A 17,272-nucleotide genomic window follows, 5' to 3' on the forward strand; every position below is an offset into this window, starting at 1 on the left:
GCATCTGCTGCGGCATCATGGGAAAGGCTGGTGAAGGATTTGGGCAAGGAATGTAAATGGAGACAATTGGCCAAATGGAGTTTGATGCGGAAAAGCTCAATTGCTCTGTCTTCAAATCATGTTGTTCCCTTCGGGGAGCAGAAGCCAACAATATTACTGAACTCACATTCCACCTTCAAAGCAGCTGAAAGGTTTGGGAATGGGAACCGCTCTTCAATCAGTTACTTCAGATGTGAAACAATATAAAGGGATAAAGCCTTTCTGTTGGAACAGCCTCCATTTGTCAAAGTGTGCGGCTCATCTTCCACTGATCTTCACGGAAAAGTTAAATCGGAGTCCTTTTTTTCCTATGGATTTCACTTCCTTTGAGAAAAATGTTTCTTAAATCACCACTGCTTACTTCTGAACTGGCTCAAGGGACAATTTCTACTTGTTGTGCCTATTTTCTCCTTGGCTGCAAAGATTCGGTTCTAATTTCATTTCCATCACAAAAGAATTGGCAAAGAAGGGAAACGCAGAAACACATAACTAAGTGCTGCTGTGCTAGTCATAAGCCTATAATAAAGCACAGATTTGATAGCATTATCCATGTACTGTGGTGAACCACACACAAATAAACAGTTCTCCGTGAAGAATGAAAACCCGAGGCTTCAGCCCTTCCAATTCAAACATTATTGTTGCTTTTAACATGAGCCATCCATAAATCGGCCAAGGAGGTGACAGGAAATCCAAAAGTAATCTGGTCTGGCTATGCACACTTTGTTAAAAAAAAAAAAAAAAGAGAGAGAGATGCTTTCCAACTCATCCTGATGATGTTCTAAGTGAAGAATGGGTAAAACTGTAAAATCCAGTCATTGAAACAAATGGTATTTTTATGCCAAGTGAATTCAAACACGTGGTAGGCGTAGCAACCAAAAACAGGACAGCCCTCCAGTATGGGGAAAGCGTGCTAACCTACCAAGAACAACTCAAAAAGGACCTTTGAACCTGCAGGAACTAATGCACAAGACAAAAAAGGTGGATCTAAAGCAGCCAAAGGACCAGATGTGCTTTCCTAAGAAACCAAATCAGGAGTTTTCTTAAATCAAAAGGAGGAACAGTCACTTCTAGGAGTTCCTGAAAGTGTGACCAATTGGAACTTTGTCGTCTGTTGCTAATTGAAGCATATAAAAGAGTCCATTTCTTAAAACATACTACAAACCCTTTTTTTTTTCCTTAATTCACTGCCACATGACAAAAACCAGAATCAAGTTGACTGGTAGAAGATCAGTACAACCAAAGACCAAGCTATTATTTCAAACTGTCAGGGGGAAGGCAGTAAAATTGCTACCAGGTCTCCTTAAGTTACCCTTCAATAAAAAGAAGCCATCAGGGAAATAAGAGGAAAAGAAAACACATCAAAACCTTAAAAGTCCCTTTAAGTAAAATTATACGTCTGTGGCACCATGCCATCTGCTCTCTGGTTAAGATAATAAGCCAATTCCACAACCTAAATATCTGCTTTCTAAAATCATTACGTACAACACAAAATACAATCAATGTATTTTTAAACTGTGAAAGCCGCCTTCATATGGCATTATTGGAATGTGCCTAAATGTCCCCCGTAGGCACGTTTTTCTTAAGGTGCTAGCTGAGAATGAGGATTACCAGGAGTTGCAAAAAGCTCAGTGGTTGAGCGAGAAGAGTCACAGTGAATAATAATCAAACTGGGCTGGGAGGTGGGGATGAGAAAGAAGAAAGAGTAGCTTTGAAAAACCAGCAGCAGTATTTATTCATCACTTCCAACCCATTTGTTTGGACCGAAGCACCCTTCTCTTTGAGTTCTCTATTACAACCAAAATATATATTTCTAAATTTTCATTTAGCTTCATGGGGAAGTGGGGGAAGCCTTCTGAGTACCAGATGAGATACAGGTGGTTCAAAGGCCACTGACCTATCAAAATAGAAGAAGTATTCGCTTTGTAATCTCTTCAGTTCTTCAGGCAAAACCTATAATCTATTTTAATACTTTCTCAAAGGTATTTCTAACCAAAATTTAGCAGATAGTTAGCAGAACTCAGCTCTAGGAGCAAGGTGCCAATCTCCCCGTCTTGAATATCCTTTATGCGCTCAAAATAGCATTACAAACAGCCCGACTGATGGTCAATCTACTATGAATTATTTAACAACCTTTCATTCAGTTGCAAAGGCTTTGTTCGCACTGCCAAAACCTTTAGCTTAAATTAAAAAAAACTTGCTACGGAGAGCAAGAAGTCACTAAAGAAACTTCAGCTGGGAGAGAGAACTGGATGGATATGAAGGGGCCAATTACTTGGCAGCAGAGTGGAACAGAAAATCAACGGTGACTTCTTTTAAAAGAATAAAGCCCACACTTACTAAACACTCCCAGTCCACTCCCAACCCAACAGCTATATATGCCATTATAACATTTCTACACACATACCTATGAAATAAATACCAGACACAGGGTACCAGTCTGATCCCTGTATGAGCCTGTAATGACGACTGAAGTCATTCCTGGGTCAGAGATTTCACCTGTTCTCTTTCCCTATAACCTTACATGTACAGATTAAAAGGGTATTATTATTTATCGACAACTGTCCTAGTGAAGAGGGGTTATTTCCACTCCGCTGTTGCTAAGGAGCGCCCAGTATTTCCTTAGTTCTGGTTTCCATGTTCTACAAGAATGTGATACAAGTAACTTAGGAATAAACTGTTTAGTATTCAAGCAAAACCCTTGATGTTCAGATCACCGGCAAGTTCAGAGTGCTGGCAATCAAAACTATGTTGTGCTACAGTAATTACTATGAAAAACTTCCAGTGCTTAATATTAAAGAATAGAATAACATGATCCTTCCACCTCTTCTACACCTCTAGAGTGTGTTCAACATGGCAATTATCTCTGTTCAAGAAGCAGAGAGTTTAAACTGCATTGAAACTCAATTATACCCATGACTTTTTAAACATACACTTCAAAAGGCAGGTTTCATTACATTCAAATCACTGAGCAAAATCTTTTGCCCAACTTAGAAAAAACAGATTCTATCCCTCTCCATGAGACATCTTCAAGTATAAAAATGATTTCTTTTTACTTTTTGGACCCACTTCTTCGTTTACTAAAGTAGAGGGATGACTGAGCCCTGGTGAAAGACAAAGAGAGATCCCATCTGATAGAAGCAGTGGGATGTGCAGCCCTCCCAAACGTCATTACCACACCGCCTAGAACTGCCACCATTTTTAAAAACCAGATCACACACTTGTTAACAAAAAACACATTACTTTGCTACTTTTAAGAATGCAAAGGAACTAGGAGTGGTAGATTTATGATTTAAGTGCTTGTGGCTAAAATAGCTTTCCAATTATCAAGGGCCTCTTAGGAAGAGCAAGAATGCATTATGTGTTAATGACCACAACCAGGGGTCCCTTCTCCACTCTTTTGTCAGAACCCGGGCAGATCCTCCCCGCAGCTTCACCATTAACATGTCTGTTTCCTGTCAGCCCACTCAGAGATAATGTCATTTATCTGAGGGAGGCACAAGCCCAGTCATTAGCTTCTATAAAAGACCTCAAACAAAGGCCGGATAATGTTTTACCCAGGGCTCTTACTAAAACCAGAAGCCAAGAAGCTTACCATCTAAAAGTCAAGGACTCCAAAGTTATCAGTGTTAAAAGAATATTTCCCTCATGATCAACAATCCTAGACTAACAGCTCTGAACCAGAGCAAGGTCTACGTAGAACAAACATCGGTCCAGGTGTGGCTACCACGTACAATTAGATTAACCGATAAACGCTGACCAGAGTTAGCCTGGGAGAGCCTTTGCCCCCCCCCCCCCGCCGTTGCCTCCAGGGGGAAAATTGACAGAATAATTCAGATACTGACTAAATAGTTAGATCTTTGAAGAACTGACCCCTCATTGTGATTGCCTGCAGGAACTGAATAACCATTATAAAGTGTTCAATGGCTGAGCTTCTGGAAATCTTTTAAATAAAAGTGGAACTGGTTAAAATAAATGTAGGAACACGTGTTTTCACAGTGTTGCTCATATTACAGCAATTTCGAGTTGCTATGAAGTACCAGGTGAACTTTTTTTAAATTAAAAAAAAGGCACACACAGTCAAAATTGGAGCAAATCTCAGCCGTTCAATCCTTGTTTTTCATGCTGAAAACGAAGAACAGATGGTTCTTTCCATGTTGTTTGAATCTGGTTATTGAACACCTCTGTGGTTAGGGAGATTTCTGCTTAGCACTTTCAGCATAGATTTCATTTACTAACTATAAAATGCTGCTTAGGAAAAATAAGTCTTTCTAACACCCTAATTAAAACCATCTTGCAGCCAAGCAATTTCCCTTGAAGAGCATTCTTAACCTCATGACATTTGGACAATCAATCCCTCCCCGCCTCTTTTTTTTTTTTTTTACAGACTATTTGCAAAGTTATTAAAAGTTGCTAAACGTTATTTATCTCTTTTAGCACAATCTTGATCAGTTGCTGAGTAATTTTTAAAATTTCTCCAGCGAGCCCAGCAGATTACAGATACTGTGCTCAGAACCCAGGGATGTGCCTGGTTATGCAAATCTTCCAAGCTTCCACGGGGTCTCACAGAAAACTTCGTTGGGGAAAGAGCAGCCCCTCTGCACCCACTGCAAAAGCCCTGTCATCCTCCGAGGAAGCCTAAAGAAAAGAAAGAAGCTGAATCAATGCTGCTTGGGAGCCACCCTTAGTTACCAACGTTTTCAACAGCTAAATCCCTTATGTAGCTTTCAAAACAGTTTGCTGTCCAACAACAATGGACTTTGTTCTTTAATTATAGCAAGTGACCTTTCTGCCCTTTTATTTCACAGTAGATAAACTGCACTCTCTAAGCAGAATTTGTAGGGGGCACTGTATTTGGGGGGGAAGCATATCATCCACAAAACTTATTAATCAAAATATGTTCTTCAACTAATCACACTCACTTAGAAAACGTGCCAGAATTCCCTAGTGAAGTGTAAAAAGGCTTCTACAAGAGAATAAAATAAAATGAATGATATCCTTTATAGACAGGTCCATTTGTAGAGCCCACACTTAGGCTGTTAAGGACCAGCTTAATGAAAGCAGCATGATATTACTCAAATCATTCTCTTTTCTAAATGCATACTGAAGAGTCAGAATCCTAAGACCCAACCATAAGATCTTCTAGGCTCTTCACATGTATTTGAAGTCTCAGCTGTTTTTAAGAATTCTTGTATGTATTTTGGAATATCCCAGCGATCAAATAAACCCATGTACTGTATTGAACTATTAGCCCAGCCGAATGCCTCCGTCTGATAGGTCAAAACTGTAAGACGGTTAAGGAGGATACATGCAGAAGAGCCTCAATACAGGCTATTATGCTTCAAAAGAAAAGGAGGGGGCAGGTGGGGAAGCAGGTTTTAACAACCAAAAACCAAACCGTCAAATCTACTTATTCAGACACGTCACTGGTGGCTTAACCACAAAATGGGCTATAGAAATACAGCTCAAGTATCTTAGAATTATGGCATGTTTTGATTTTGTTCACATATTAAGAGAGTGGCGACTTTTACAACATACTTGTGGTTTCCACATAAAGGACTAGAACGCTCATTGATTTAATTTCATAATTGGACCTTTCATAAGGTCCAATTTATCATGTTTTACATGACTTTGTGTAGTGAAGAAACAGAATAAACAGACCAAAAATAGACATAGAAGCATGCTGTGAAAATTCACCGGTGACAGCAAGTCTTATGAATCTCCTGGAACCATCCAACCAGGAAAAAGAAAAAGAAAAAAGCACACACACCACATTACACCCCTCTTTGGTTTTCACATTTGACCCCTTCATGAGCCACATCCGATTGCCGAAAATTAACCACCTTCACCCTTAAGACACTTACTCTTCACAAACCCAGATAATCAAACAAGGCTGAAATTAAAACATTGTACAAAAACATCAAAAAACCTTTCTCAAAGGATGCCTCGGTGTCGAATTATTTTGCCAGGTAAAGCTTGTCCTACTAAATCTTTCCCGCCTCAAGAGGTCTCCTCCTTGTCATTAGGAAGTATTTTCTAAATTGAAGTCAAATTTTACACAACCAAGAGTTAGTGGAATTAGAGTGACTTCCCTGGGTGGCATCTGTACAAGGGAGTGCCATCTCTGTGTGCCAAGGAGGAAAGCGTTCTTAAGAGAAGTCCTTCTGGGGTGCAGTGGGCGTGGGGAGGAAAGCTGAAGGAACAGGCTTCCAGATCCTGAGCCAGCACCATAGCTTGACAGAAAATGGCCCACACTGCAGTATTCAAGCCCCTCAGAGCCATCCCTGAAGGGGCCCTGTGCCCATACCAGCAGCTACGGTTGGCAGTGGTATGAATCTAAATGCACTGTGCCTGCTCCCCTCCCTCCACCCCAGACCCATCATGACTTGTTTGCTCTTTATTTAGGTAATTCACATTATCACACTTATACTCCTCTGAAGATGAGTTGCATGTATATGAATAACTTAATTCTTCCATTTTTCATCCAGTTTCCTGTGTGACTGGAAAGTGAAAAGAACACAAAAACTGGAGAACCGACACCACGCTCTCATCTCAGTTGCCATGACAGCAGCCTTTGAGATACTGAAATGTTCCAATTGCCAGCTAAACAAAATTGTTGACTGTGAACATTTGGCTGGAAGATTAAAAGGCTAAGGGCAGTACCTCCCACATTCCAGGCAGCAGTGAATCCAATCAAATGGCTCTGACTCCTTAACCACAGCCATTGTGAGCACTGGATTAGGGCAATTCATCTAGATAGTTAGGGCAGATTAGAACTGCAATTTGAAGACTACTGGCAACAAAAGTAAATGCTCTACTGTACTAATAAGAAGACTTCAGAACGCCTTTTAGCAGAAATTATGTGAAAGTCCACATTTCAGCATAAGAATCGAAACCTGGATTGTATTTTTTTTAATGCCTTTAAAGTCATCAGTGTAAAATGCTGTCTGACCAAGGGGATATGGCTAGAAGAAGCAGGCGTTCAGAGGCTTTTTGCGATTTTGGCATCATCTACACCTTAATGTACCTTCATCGACTTCTAAAATCATAAAACCGAAACTTTATTCCTGCAAAAAGAAAAAGGTTTAAATAGACAGCAGTGAGAAATTGTACACAGAAATAATCACCCAAAGACACTTCACAATTTTGACCAAGTGAGAAAGAGCAAAGATCAAATTATTTAATAATCATATAACCAAACAACCATGCCACGAACCACACGACACGCATTTGCTTCTGCAAGGCACAATCTGTAGAATTAAACGTTAATTTTATAGAGACAGCACTCACTCCCCCGGTTCACTCCCAACCTGCTCTGTGGACAGAGCACCTTCAGCTCTTGGGACATCACTTAATGCACAGTAATTGCCGGACCAGTAAGTCCTAGGCCTCCAGCACAAAGCAGCACAACACGAGGGGCAGTTTTTCGAAGGCAGTGTCTCACTAGACTTTCCGACAATGACAAAGATGGGAAAAAGGGTCCGAATTACCTAAATCAACGCTCCCCACCGCTCAAATGCAACACGTATTTCGGGTATCTTTTGGCTCCGTTTTCACCTTTCAGCACACCAATCCACCAAGTCCATTCCACTTTTCTTACCAACATTTCAGCTCCCTGGTCAGGCAAGAAATCCAAGTGATAACACTCTTACATCTCCAGCTAAGAACTGGGCAAGGGAACAAGGAAAGAGTCCTGGCGGTCACCAAAACCATTCCATTCTTGCTACACGGTTATGAAACCAATGACCCTAGGAGACCAAGGTTTCATTCGGGACCAATAACAGTAACATATCCTTTGACAAGACTATCTTGGAGAATATCATGAAAAAATAAATGGGTGGAGGGTGGAGTGCAAATTCGAATCCTCGACATACCTCTCCGGGGAGGCAACGTGAACCCTGCACCTAAGGACACATTACCAGAAATACTAGGACGTGTAAATTAAAACAGAAGACAGTTCTCCTTAGGGGGAGAAATCAGGAGAAGAGGTAAGTGGGTACAGGAGCAGGTTTTCTGTTAAAAGCACACCGCAACGAGCTGACTGGCCAAGAGCCCTTCTGCAGGGCAAAAGGTACTTGGAACACCCAGACCCTCCCACCTGGGGACCCAAACACTAGCACCACAAGCAGCAGCAGAAGCAGGAGCTAAACACTGCACCCAAGTTAAGCTGCCCCATACCAAAAGTTCACAGGAAGGATGCACAGAAGAGAAATCTCACAAAGAACCAGAAAGCACGAAGTGTAAGGCACACAGAGGCACGTCCCCACCCACCACGCACCCACACAAATGCACACAAAGAGGAAAGTAGGAGATCTAGGAAGGCGTCTTTATCCTACCTTCTCAGTTTTCAGTTTCTTGATTCGCCTGTGGCTCTCCTCCTCCTCCTCTTCCTTCTTTACCAACATAGAGTTTCCCATGAGCCCTGAATCCGGGGCACTTTTGCTAACTTCCCCAGCAGCCGCGACGCTGCCACTCCCAGTGCCCCCGCAGTGGAAGGGGCTCGCGCCACCTCCATTGCTCTTGGCCCCAAAGCCATAGAGGCCCCCGGAAGGGGCCTGGCTGCCACTGCCATTCTGGTGGCCCTGAAGCAGGTCGTGCTTGTCCTTCCTGGATTTCCCCGCATCCTTATCCCGCTTGGCGCCTCGGCTGCTCTGGCTTTTACCTGGCTTCTCCTCTTTGCTTTTCCCGCAGGAGGCCGTTCCCGCGGTGGCAGCGGAGGTGCCGGTGCTGGTACTATTGCTGTTCGGGTTGCCGCCGCCGCCGCCGCCGCCGCTCACACTTTGACCCAGCGCTGAATTCATGCCAGTTGCCTCTCCAGGGCGCCCTTGGACTTCCTGCCTCTTGCCAGTGCCGCTGATCTCGGGAATCCCATACAAGGCAGCAGAAGGCAGAGATTTATTAGCATCCTTAGAAGTTTTACTCCTTTTCACTTTTGATTTGCTGGTCTCTTTGTGTGAATTCCCCTGGGGAGCAGAGGGCTGAACAGAAGCAAATTTTAGGCCATCCGCTAAGGCTGCGGTAGCACCGGCCCCACTGGAGGCCAGACCTCCACAATCCTTAGAGTTGCTGCTGCTAGTGGTGTTGGTGGAATTATTCATTTCAAATTTCTGTCTGTCCTTTTCCAAATCAGCGTCCAAATCAATTATTAAATTTCCAACCCCGATTTCCCAATCATCGCCACTGTCATAAGTATCAACCGTATTTGGATCCACACCCTTTCCTGCCGTAGAAATGTTCACTGACATCCTGAAGATGAGCTCTCTAGAATAAAAATCCGATGAACTTTCCTTTGGAGATGAGGGGACATTCGTTTAGCTCCGCTGGGCTTTCTCTTAAAAAAAAAAAAATCTTCTAATCTTCCTCTTCTTTTTCCTGCCCCAGGAATGGGTCCAGGGGGTTTACACCCTTCAGTCCAGGTCCACCTTTTCCTGTGAAGGGGGGAAAAGTCGAATATTTCTTGTCTGGGTGTTACCAGAATAAAAAACGATTAATACTGGGGAGTCAGTGAGGGGTACAGGGAAGGATGGTGAGGAAGGTGGCTCATGTATTGTCTCCACAGTCCAATATCAGGTTTAAAGAAAAATAACCAAACCCGAAAAACGTACCCATGACAGTAAGCATCTTACAGTAGCTAAAAAAGAAAAGCCCTTTATCAACAACACAAGGATAATCACTTTTTAAAAAGCATTAAAATATCTTAAGGATCTGAGTCAAGTCCAGAAAGGTTTAAGGGAAAAAAAAAAAAGAGTTTAGGATTTTTTTTTCTAGCACATACACATGGTAACAACCCCAGAAACACAGCCTGAACACTCGGACAAGAGGAAGGAACACGCTTTAAACATCCTTAAACATGTCCTAGATCTTGCAGTTTTTAAAAGACCAGACCCTGGAAGTTCTCTAAGGCTAGTTTCAGAATGATGTTGCTAAATTTTCCTCATTTCTAATTTTATTACTTCTTTTTACAAATTGTCTGGGCAATCTGGTTTTTGTTCCCAGTAAGGAACAGAAAAAAACAACCAATAACGCCCCCATACACATACCCCCCCATCCTCTCTTCCCCAACAGTTTATACAATTTTATTTTTGAGATATACACACACGTCTTTAAGAGCATTTCTCTATTTTAGAAAAGACAGTGTCAAATAAAAGGCTAAATATATGCCTTTTGAGAAAAAGAAATTACATCTAAACAATTCTACTGTATTCCTAGGTCACAGACTGGCTCAATCTGTTAAATATGGTGCTACTGACTGTACGGGAAACTGATTAAGACATACACTTTAAGTGATCTGCGCCAAGGTGGCCTCAATGACCGCAAATGAGTGTGTGTTTGACAAAGATCAGTTAAAACGGTTTTTAAAGGGATCAGCCCCTTTTTAACAGTTGATTGTCAAGGAAAAAAAAATAAATATACATACACACACACACAGACATTGCTTACCTTTACTCCTTTATCATTTTTTAATTAGGCCAGCAAATCAAAATGCCTTTCCCACTCCACTCGGCAAACAAGCCTGTGCCTCATTTTACTTAAACACCAAATGATCAAGAAGGAAGGAACCAAATAACACATCTCAGCCAGAATAATCACTCGATAACATTATTCCACTTCCCCACCCCCCTTTTGGCAAACGGATCAGTCCTTTTCTCCTTAAAAAAATGTGTCACTGTACAGCTGGAAGATAATGTTTCACATTCACAACAGAAGCACCAAAGGGTTTTTTTCCTCTTAACAAGCATCGAGAATAATAGTTTTTAAAAAAGAGAGAGCTTAGAGAAAAAAGTTTTCCCAACTTCTCATTCCGCCTTCAGTTCCAGACTTCAGAGTCACCGTGATCAGTAAGTAATGATCCCATGTAGCAAACCTACAGGCGTCCGCTAGTAACAAGACAGAATGTGCTAACATCGGGATAAATTAGTGAAAGGGAAGAAAGAATAAGAAGAAAGGACTGAAAATCTGGGCTGGATTCCGCCTGTTAGTCGGGAAGTGGCATTTTTCCGCCCGTCCTGACAGATTTGATTTCTTGAACTAACTTAAGAGGAAAGGAGGGGGAAGGGGATGGGGGAGGAAGGGGGAGGGAGGGAGCAGGAGGTGGAGGAAAGGGTGGGATGAGAAGTCGAGCAAGAGGAGAAAAAGAAAGGTGTGGAGGGGGAGGGGAGCAGATGATTCAGTGAGCTGATAAACCAGTTATACCAGCATTCAGGGTGGGGGCCGGGGGGCGGCGGGGTAGGGAAAATAACGGCGTTTAAAATTGGTTCAGTCTTCGAAACCTAAAGGATGTGATGTTTTCCTGTTTTATGTTGTTTTAAGAAAAAGGAACCGAGTTCCTAGTATAGTCCCCGAGGGGGGGAAAAATCCACTGTCGTTCAAGCCGATCAGTCATGTGGTAATTCGATAATTAGAGTCAAAAAAAGATTTTTTTTTAAGGCGACCTTTTTCAGGACAGTTTTTCCCGTTTACAGTCGCAGCAAACGGTGCGTCTCCTTTTTATTTATTTTTCTCTCCTCCTCCTCTCTCACCCCCCCCTCCTGTGTTTAGTCAGATGGCCCCAGAGCTTGGCTTAGTATTTTTAATTAGCTGGCGTTTGGAAGCTAAAAGCAGTAATGAATTGTTGATAGATTGGAAGTGGAGAGTCGCTTTGCTGGAAATGTCGGGGCTGGGGGAGGGGGATGGGCGAGTTAGCAACAACCAACCATCGAAAAGGAGCGATTTTGTTACAGTGCAAGCCTTTCACATCACGTGAGGATCAAGGGCTCAATTGGTTGTCGTGAGAACAAAAATGGTGACAAGCGTATCAAGAAAATACTGATCTGGTCTTTAAAAAAAAGCTGAAGGTCTCTCCCCTCCCCCGGCACACACTCTCCCCCCCCCCCCCGCCGCCTCCCCCCACTCCCGCCCTTGCAGTGGGAGCAGCTACAAGTTATGAATGTGAAACATTTCTCGCAGATCTAGGCTCTCGGAAGTTCGGAAGGAGTGAAATGTAATGAGTACAAGAGCAAAGCAGATGTTTTAAAGAAACACCTTATAAACCTTTCCTCAGCTTATCTCCAATTTGCCGTCTTTGCCAAGGGGCCAGGGATAGGGACGACTAGGCGAGGGGGGCAGGGCACCTCCACGCTACTTGGATTTTAGGGACCCCCCCTCATGTCTTAAACAAAGAAAAACATTTTGCTAGCTCCCAATCCAGGTCCTGTAATAAACACACCATTGTTACTATTTGCGGGTTTGTTCGGGTTGGGTGGGGCATTTTTTTCCCTTAATGGTGTTTTTGCTGCTTGCTTTTTTAAGGAGGTGGAAAATGGTAATTATAACCATTACAGGTAATGGGTGACTATTCCCTTGTTTAATATTAAATTATGGGCACTAGATGTGACAAGAGACAGAAATCGGCTTGTTCTGCCCTTGCCCCCATTTTCCTGGTTCAGTTTGGAAGAGGGTCCTTCCCAGCTAGGATAGGAGAGGGAGGGGTGAGGTGCGCTAGAGAATGGACACTGCAGATCAAGATTTGTAACTGTGTCACTTTTATTCTCCTTGGGTTAGAGCCCCAAAGGTAGTTTACTCTAAGTTACCCCGAGTGCCCAGTCAAGCTTAATTTGTGTGAAGAAGTTACAAATGCTTCACCCTCCACTGAATAAAAATTCACCCTTCTTGGATTGTTGTTCTCAATGCAAAAGCCAAACCCTGTAACTAGTTCCTCATTTCAATGCATAAAACTCGCACATTCCCCTGCATGAAGTCCCCGCTAAGTGCTATATAGAGACACACCACGCAACCGTACTTACGGTCTGTATTGGATCGAGTTGACCTTTTCCTTCTAACTGCATTGAATGTGTTTGGTTGCAGCCGCTTTATTTTGGAAATTATAATCTCTTCAACAAATTTATTATTAAAGAAGATGGACCATCAAATGTCACAGACCGGCCTGTGTATTTTTTATAAAAACAAAAATTCAAATTAAAAAAAAGAAAAGAAAAATTCCCCTGGTGCACACACACAACAAGCTTGTTCTGCAACACTGAAATCAGGACTGAAACACAACACACACACAGGGGGAGTGGAGCAAAAGGAGCTCTCAGCCTCTATACCTGAAAGGGACTTTTCTTTGTTCCCATTGCCCTTTCTCATCGGGCCAATCAGAGAGCAGCTTTTATGAAACTGGGCTCTCTCATTGGCTAGCTGCTTTCTCTTGGCTACTGTAGGGGGTTGAGATATACACACGTATAAAACACACACTGAGAGCGGGTGGGGGGCGGTTGTGGAGACAAAGCGTTTTATTTTCCAACCAGATTGGGGTTGAGGAACCTCCTGCAGTAAGATGAAAAAAAAAAAAAAATGGTGCGCCTGTTTCAATTACTACATCATTCACATAAAACACTTATTTATTAAAACAAATCTCAAACAGGCTGCGAGGAGAGGATGTCGGTAAATATAAGTTTGATTGTGTTATCTTGGGGGAAATAATGTATGTGATCGCTCGGTGGCAGAGGGAAGCCAAATGAGCCAGTAGCGCGTAGCGAGGAGAAAAGGGAGGTTGGCTGTGTGGAAATGACTGCGAGCGTTTTGCCGGCTTCCATTCCGTGTTGCAAGGACTCGGCAGCGCAAACTCCCCGGACTGATTTTCTGTATTGCACCTTCTGGCTTTCAACTCTCCCCCCGCCACTTTGCCCTTCTTTCAATGGGTGTTTTTTTTTTTTTCCTTGTGTCTCTCATTTTACTCGCTGATTAAATAAGAAAAATCGATCTGGGGGTGAAGGCGGTGGTGGGGAAACAAGTAACCCTTTTGTTCCCAGGCTTCTGGTCCACAAGCAATGAAATGTGAAAGCTGGCAACCATTTAACCACCACTACGTGAAAGGTTCTTCCCTGGAATTAGTAACAAAGCTTTTCCACCTGGTCCTAGGCAGCTCCAAAAAAATTTTTTTAAATTTAAAAAAAATGAGGTCCCCGCCAACCATGTTAACACGTCGGGCTAGTCTCATTTTTAAAAAAAATCGATTTGTGGGAGATAAATATACTAGGAAGATTAACCCGTTAAACAGTCCCAGTACCATTTTTAAGCCGAGGGATTGTCAGGGTTCCCCTTCCCCAAATATTTAACCCTCTCTTGGGGAGAGCCGGTGTCAAAGTCCTCTGAACGCAGCACCGTGCAATCCACCAAGAACACAAAAATATTTTAGAATGTATTGTAGGACAAACGCCAGCAACCAAGTTAATGGGACTCTGAGGTCATAGGACCAGAGAGGTTAATATGAAATAACAAGTTTAACAATAACAAGTATTGTACTGTAACCGCTAATATACTTAAGCTAATGTGTTTATATATATTAAGCCTTTAAAGCACTTTTAGTTTTAATTTTTCATTGTTATTTTCCATCACTTTTAGGAGCCGGAATATGGAAATTTTAAAGTCAAAGGGTGCACTGAATTTAATTGAAAGTGTCATGATCCCAAGTGTTAAAGATGCAGCACTACCGGGTTTGTAATTTCCACACGACAATCGCAATTTAAGAATGTGTCTTAACTGAGTCAAATGGACATATAAAGTGAATTAGAGCTAGCAGAAGATTGCTTATGATATAAATATTCAGTGATGACTTTGTGGATCAATAAAAATATTTATGTCACTTGTTTTAAGTAATGTCTATTGACTCGTGTTTGAGCTTTCGATGTATTTAGTTCATTTTTTTTAATGCCAATTAGTTGTTTCACTACCCAAGATGAACTCGATTTGATGCTAAAATAGTAATAAACAGCAGTTTCCATCCTTTGCTGGGGTACATAAACTAGAGGAATGCAATCTATAATAGTCCTTAGATCTGCCTAAATAGATTTATTTTCAAAGCAAAGCCGTACATTAACAAATAGGGCAGAGAAGATAATCTGATACCCACTTATCGTCTATTTTAACTTTCATATTTGTTTTATAATTTTGAACGTACAGATTTTACAATTTGTGTGTGTCCCACTGCTAATAGAACATGCACGTTGATTTTTAACTCTTCTTCTTTTAGAAGAGTGGTTCCTCAAAGGACCAGATCACTCAGACACTTCCTATGTCCCTGGAGTATTTCCATCTTTGGAAGCCCATGGCTACCCTGTATAATCAGCTTGGAAAAATCAATAATTAGCTTTTAAAACAACTGGACTTGAAAAGGCATAGAAAATAAGACCTGCTGAAGTTCATAAAGGGTAGAAGCAACACCTCCAACACACTCCCTTGGTAAAAGCAAATCACAGGCTCTGCAGTATAGATTTAGTGTAACTAAAACCAAAGTTTAGGCTTCCTGATATTCAAATAATCTGATCTAACCCTTACTTCAATACTTAACCCTAATTCTTCAACCTTTTTAATAAACCCCACCTGGTTAAAGATAAAGGCTTATGCCAAATTCAATCACATATTTAACCCAAACCGTTTTTGATAAATTCAAGCATTTTCCTTCCATTCCAACATCTCCACACTCCGTTCGCATCCCGCCCCCACCTCCTACCCTCCAAGTTCCGCCTAGAGACTTGAATCAACCAGAGTCATTCTGCTGGCTTTGTGAGTGTTTGTTTTCTTTTGTTTGACAAAGGGGCCAATCAAGAGACATCAGAGGGCTATCAGCTAATTGATGAATGAAACTAAGATAATTAACTACCGGCTTAGAAAATCAGAGCTACTCCCCTCACAAAATTAGGAAGTTCTACCATATTTTAGAGAAGAAAATTTTATCCGCCTCTCTTATCAAGATGATAGGGAACATACTAGCCTGCGTACTGATATCCACACGCATATAGTTGATAATACCAGTACACTATTGTATAACATGTATACTTTGTAATTTTACATCTTAGTGTGTGTCTACTCAGAGATGTGGTAGAGGGGAGCAGCTGTCTGGAAAGGAGTCTAGGAGGAAAGAAGAGGTGGGAGGAGCCAGAAGGATAGTGTAAAAGGAGCAGTTAAAGAGTGCTATCCCATCTCCAATAACCACCACCACCAGCTGAGCTCCTGCTTGTACTGCTTCCATTACTAGGTGATCAGAAGATCCTGGCACAAGACTTTTCCTCCTTTTTAAGGGCAAAGAGCTCAGTGCTGAGGCCAGGGGCTTCAGGCAGTAACACAGGAAAACACAGTGGTCTTTCTTTGGCGCCTATTTCCTCTGGTTTGTGCTGTATCATAAAAGGATCAGAAATAATTTCTTGGATTTTTGTTTATTTGGAAGGCAGTTTATACGTGGGTCTAACTTTTCTAAATCTATGCCAACTTTGACACTAGAGAGTTGTTCAAGACCAAGGGGAAAAAGTGGAAAGCAAAGTTATTTAAAAAAAAAAAACCTACCTAGGAATGGACTTATGAGAAAATAAACTTAATTTAGACATAATGAGAAACTTTCTGGCTGCCCAGGAAGACTGTGGAGAAAGGGTCTTATCTGTCTGGGCTTGGTTATGAACAGACCTGCCTCAAGGCTGTGGGCAAGTGACCTGGTTTCTAGGGAATATGGAATGGGTGATTTATTAAGACACCCGCACAAACGCTAGATGTTCTTCACTTTACCTAGAGATAACATCCTAACTTGCTACCGAGGAAAGGTCTTTTAGAGAAAACTCTTTTCAAACATGCTTCCTAAATCCAATTCAAGTTTCTGTATTGTTAACAATATCCATCTCTAAACAACTGTCCCCAAAAAGAGATAGGCAGTGTTCTCAGTCAAACATTTGATGTTTTTGCAATATCCTGAAATATCACTGGACCAAAAAAGAGTGCCAAGAAGCAGATGTCTAGTGGAGAGAGAGGACCTGGCACAGAAACATTTTATTTCATCCCCATGGGAATGGGAGAAGTACTTAGGGAAACAAGACACAGATGGTGTTCACCCTGCCATGGAAGACGCCTCATGAGAGACCCATGGACATTCTGATATACATTTTGTGAATACAGACATTCACACACACTGTAAAACACAGCTGTGTTAACTTTTCAGGTCATTTCTATGCTCTATTAGTTCACCTTCAATTTAAACTCCTCAGCGTAAAACAAAGGGACTCTACATCCAAGGGAGGGAGAATGATGTCTATCTTCCAAGACCTTTATAATACGGTTTTGCTTAAACAAATTGAAATGATATAAAGCAAATTTTCCATGCTCTGAGACTCACGACTACAATGAATTTTAATAGTAAAGAACTGTAAAGTTAAAGGAGTTTCTCCCTGTATGTGTCGGTGTTTCCCCATTCCTTCTCCCAAACCTCAACCTG

The 17,272-nt window shown here is 41.8% G+C and overlaps 1 protein-coding gene across 1 annotated transcript in view; it reads right to left on the reverse strand.

Moving 5' to 3' along the window:
- ZNF608 (zinc finger protein 608) overlaps positions 1–13,070 on the reverse strand; it is a 104,472-nt gene extending 91,402 nt beyond the window's left edge. Inside the window, exons 1-2 of the mRNA XM_082650314.1 lie at positions 12,819–13,070; positions 8,373–9,464 (exon numbers count right to left, since the gene is read on the reverse strand). Coding sequence (XP_082506440.1) covers positions 8,373–9,281 — 909 coding nt within the window. The 5' untranslated portion in view covers positions 9,282–9,464; positions 12,819–13,070. The remainder of the gene's footprint in view (positions 1–8,372; positions 9,465–12,818) is intronic.
- Between the last annotated feature and the right edge of the window lie 4,202 nt (positions 13,071–17,272).

The sequence above is a fragment of the Grampus griseus genome, assembly GCF_964374135.1.
Source record: "Grampus griseus genome assembly, chromosome: 3".
NCBI classification, from domain to species: Eukaryota; Metazoa; Chordata; class Mammalia; order Artiodactyla; family Delphinidae; genus Grampus; species Grampus griseus.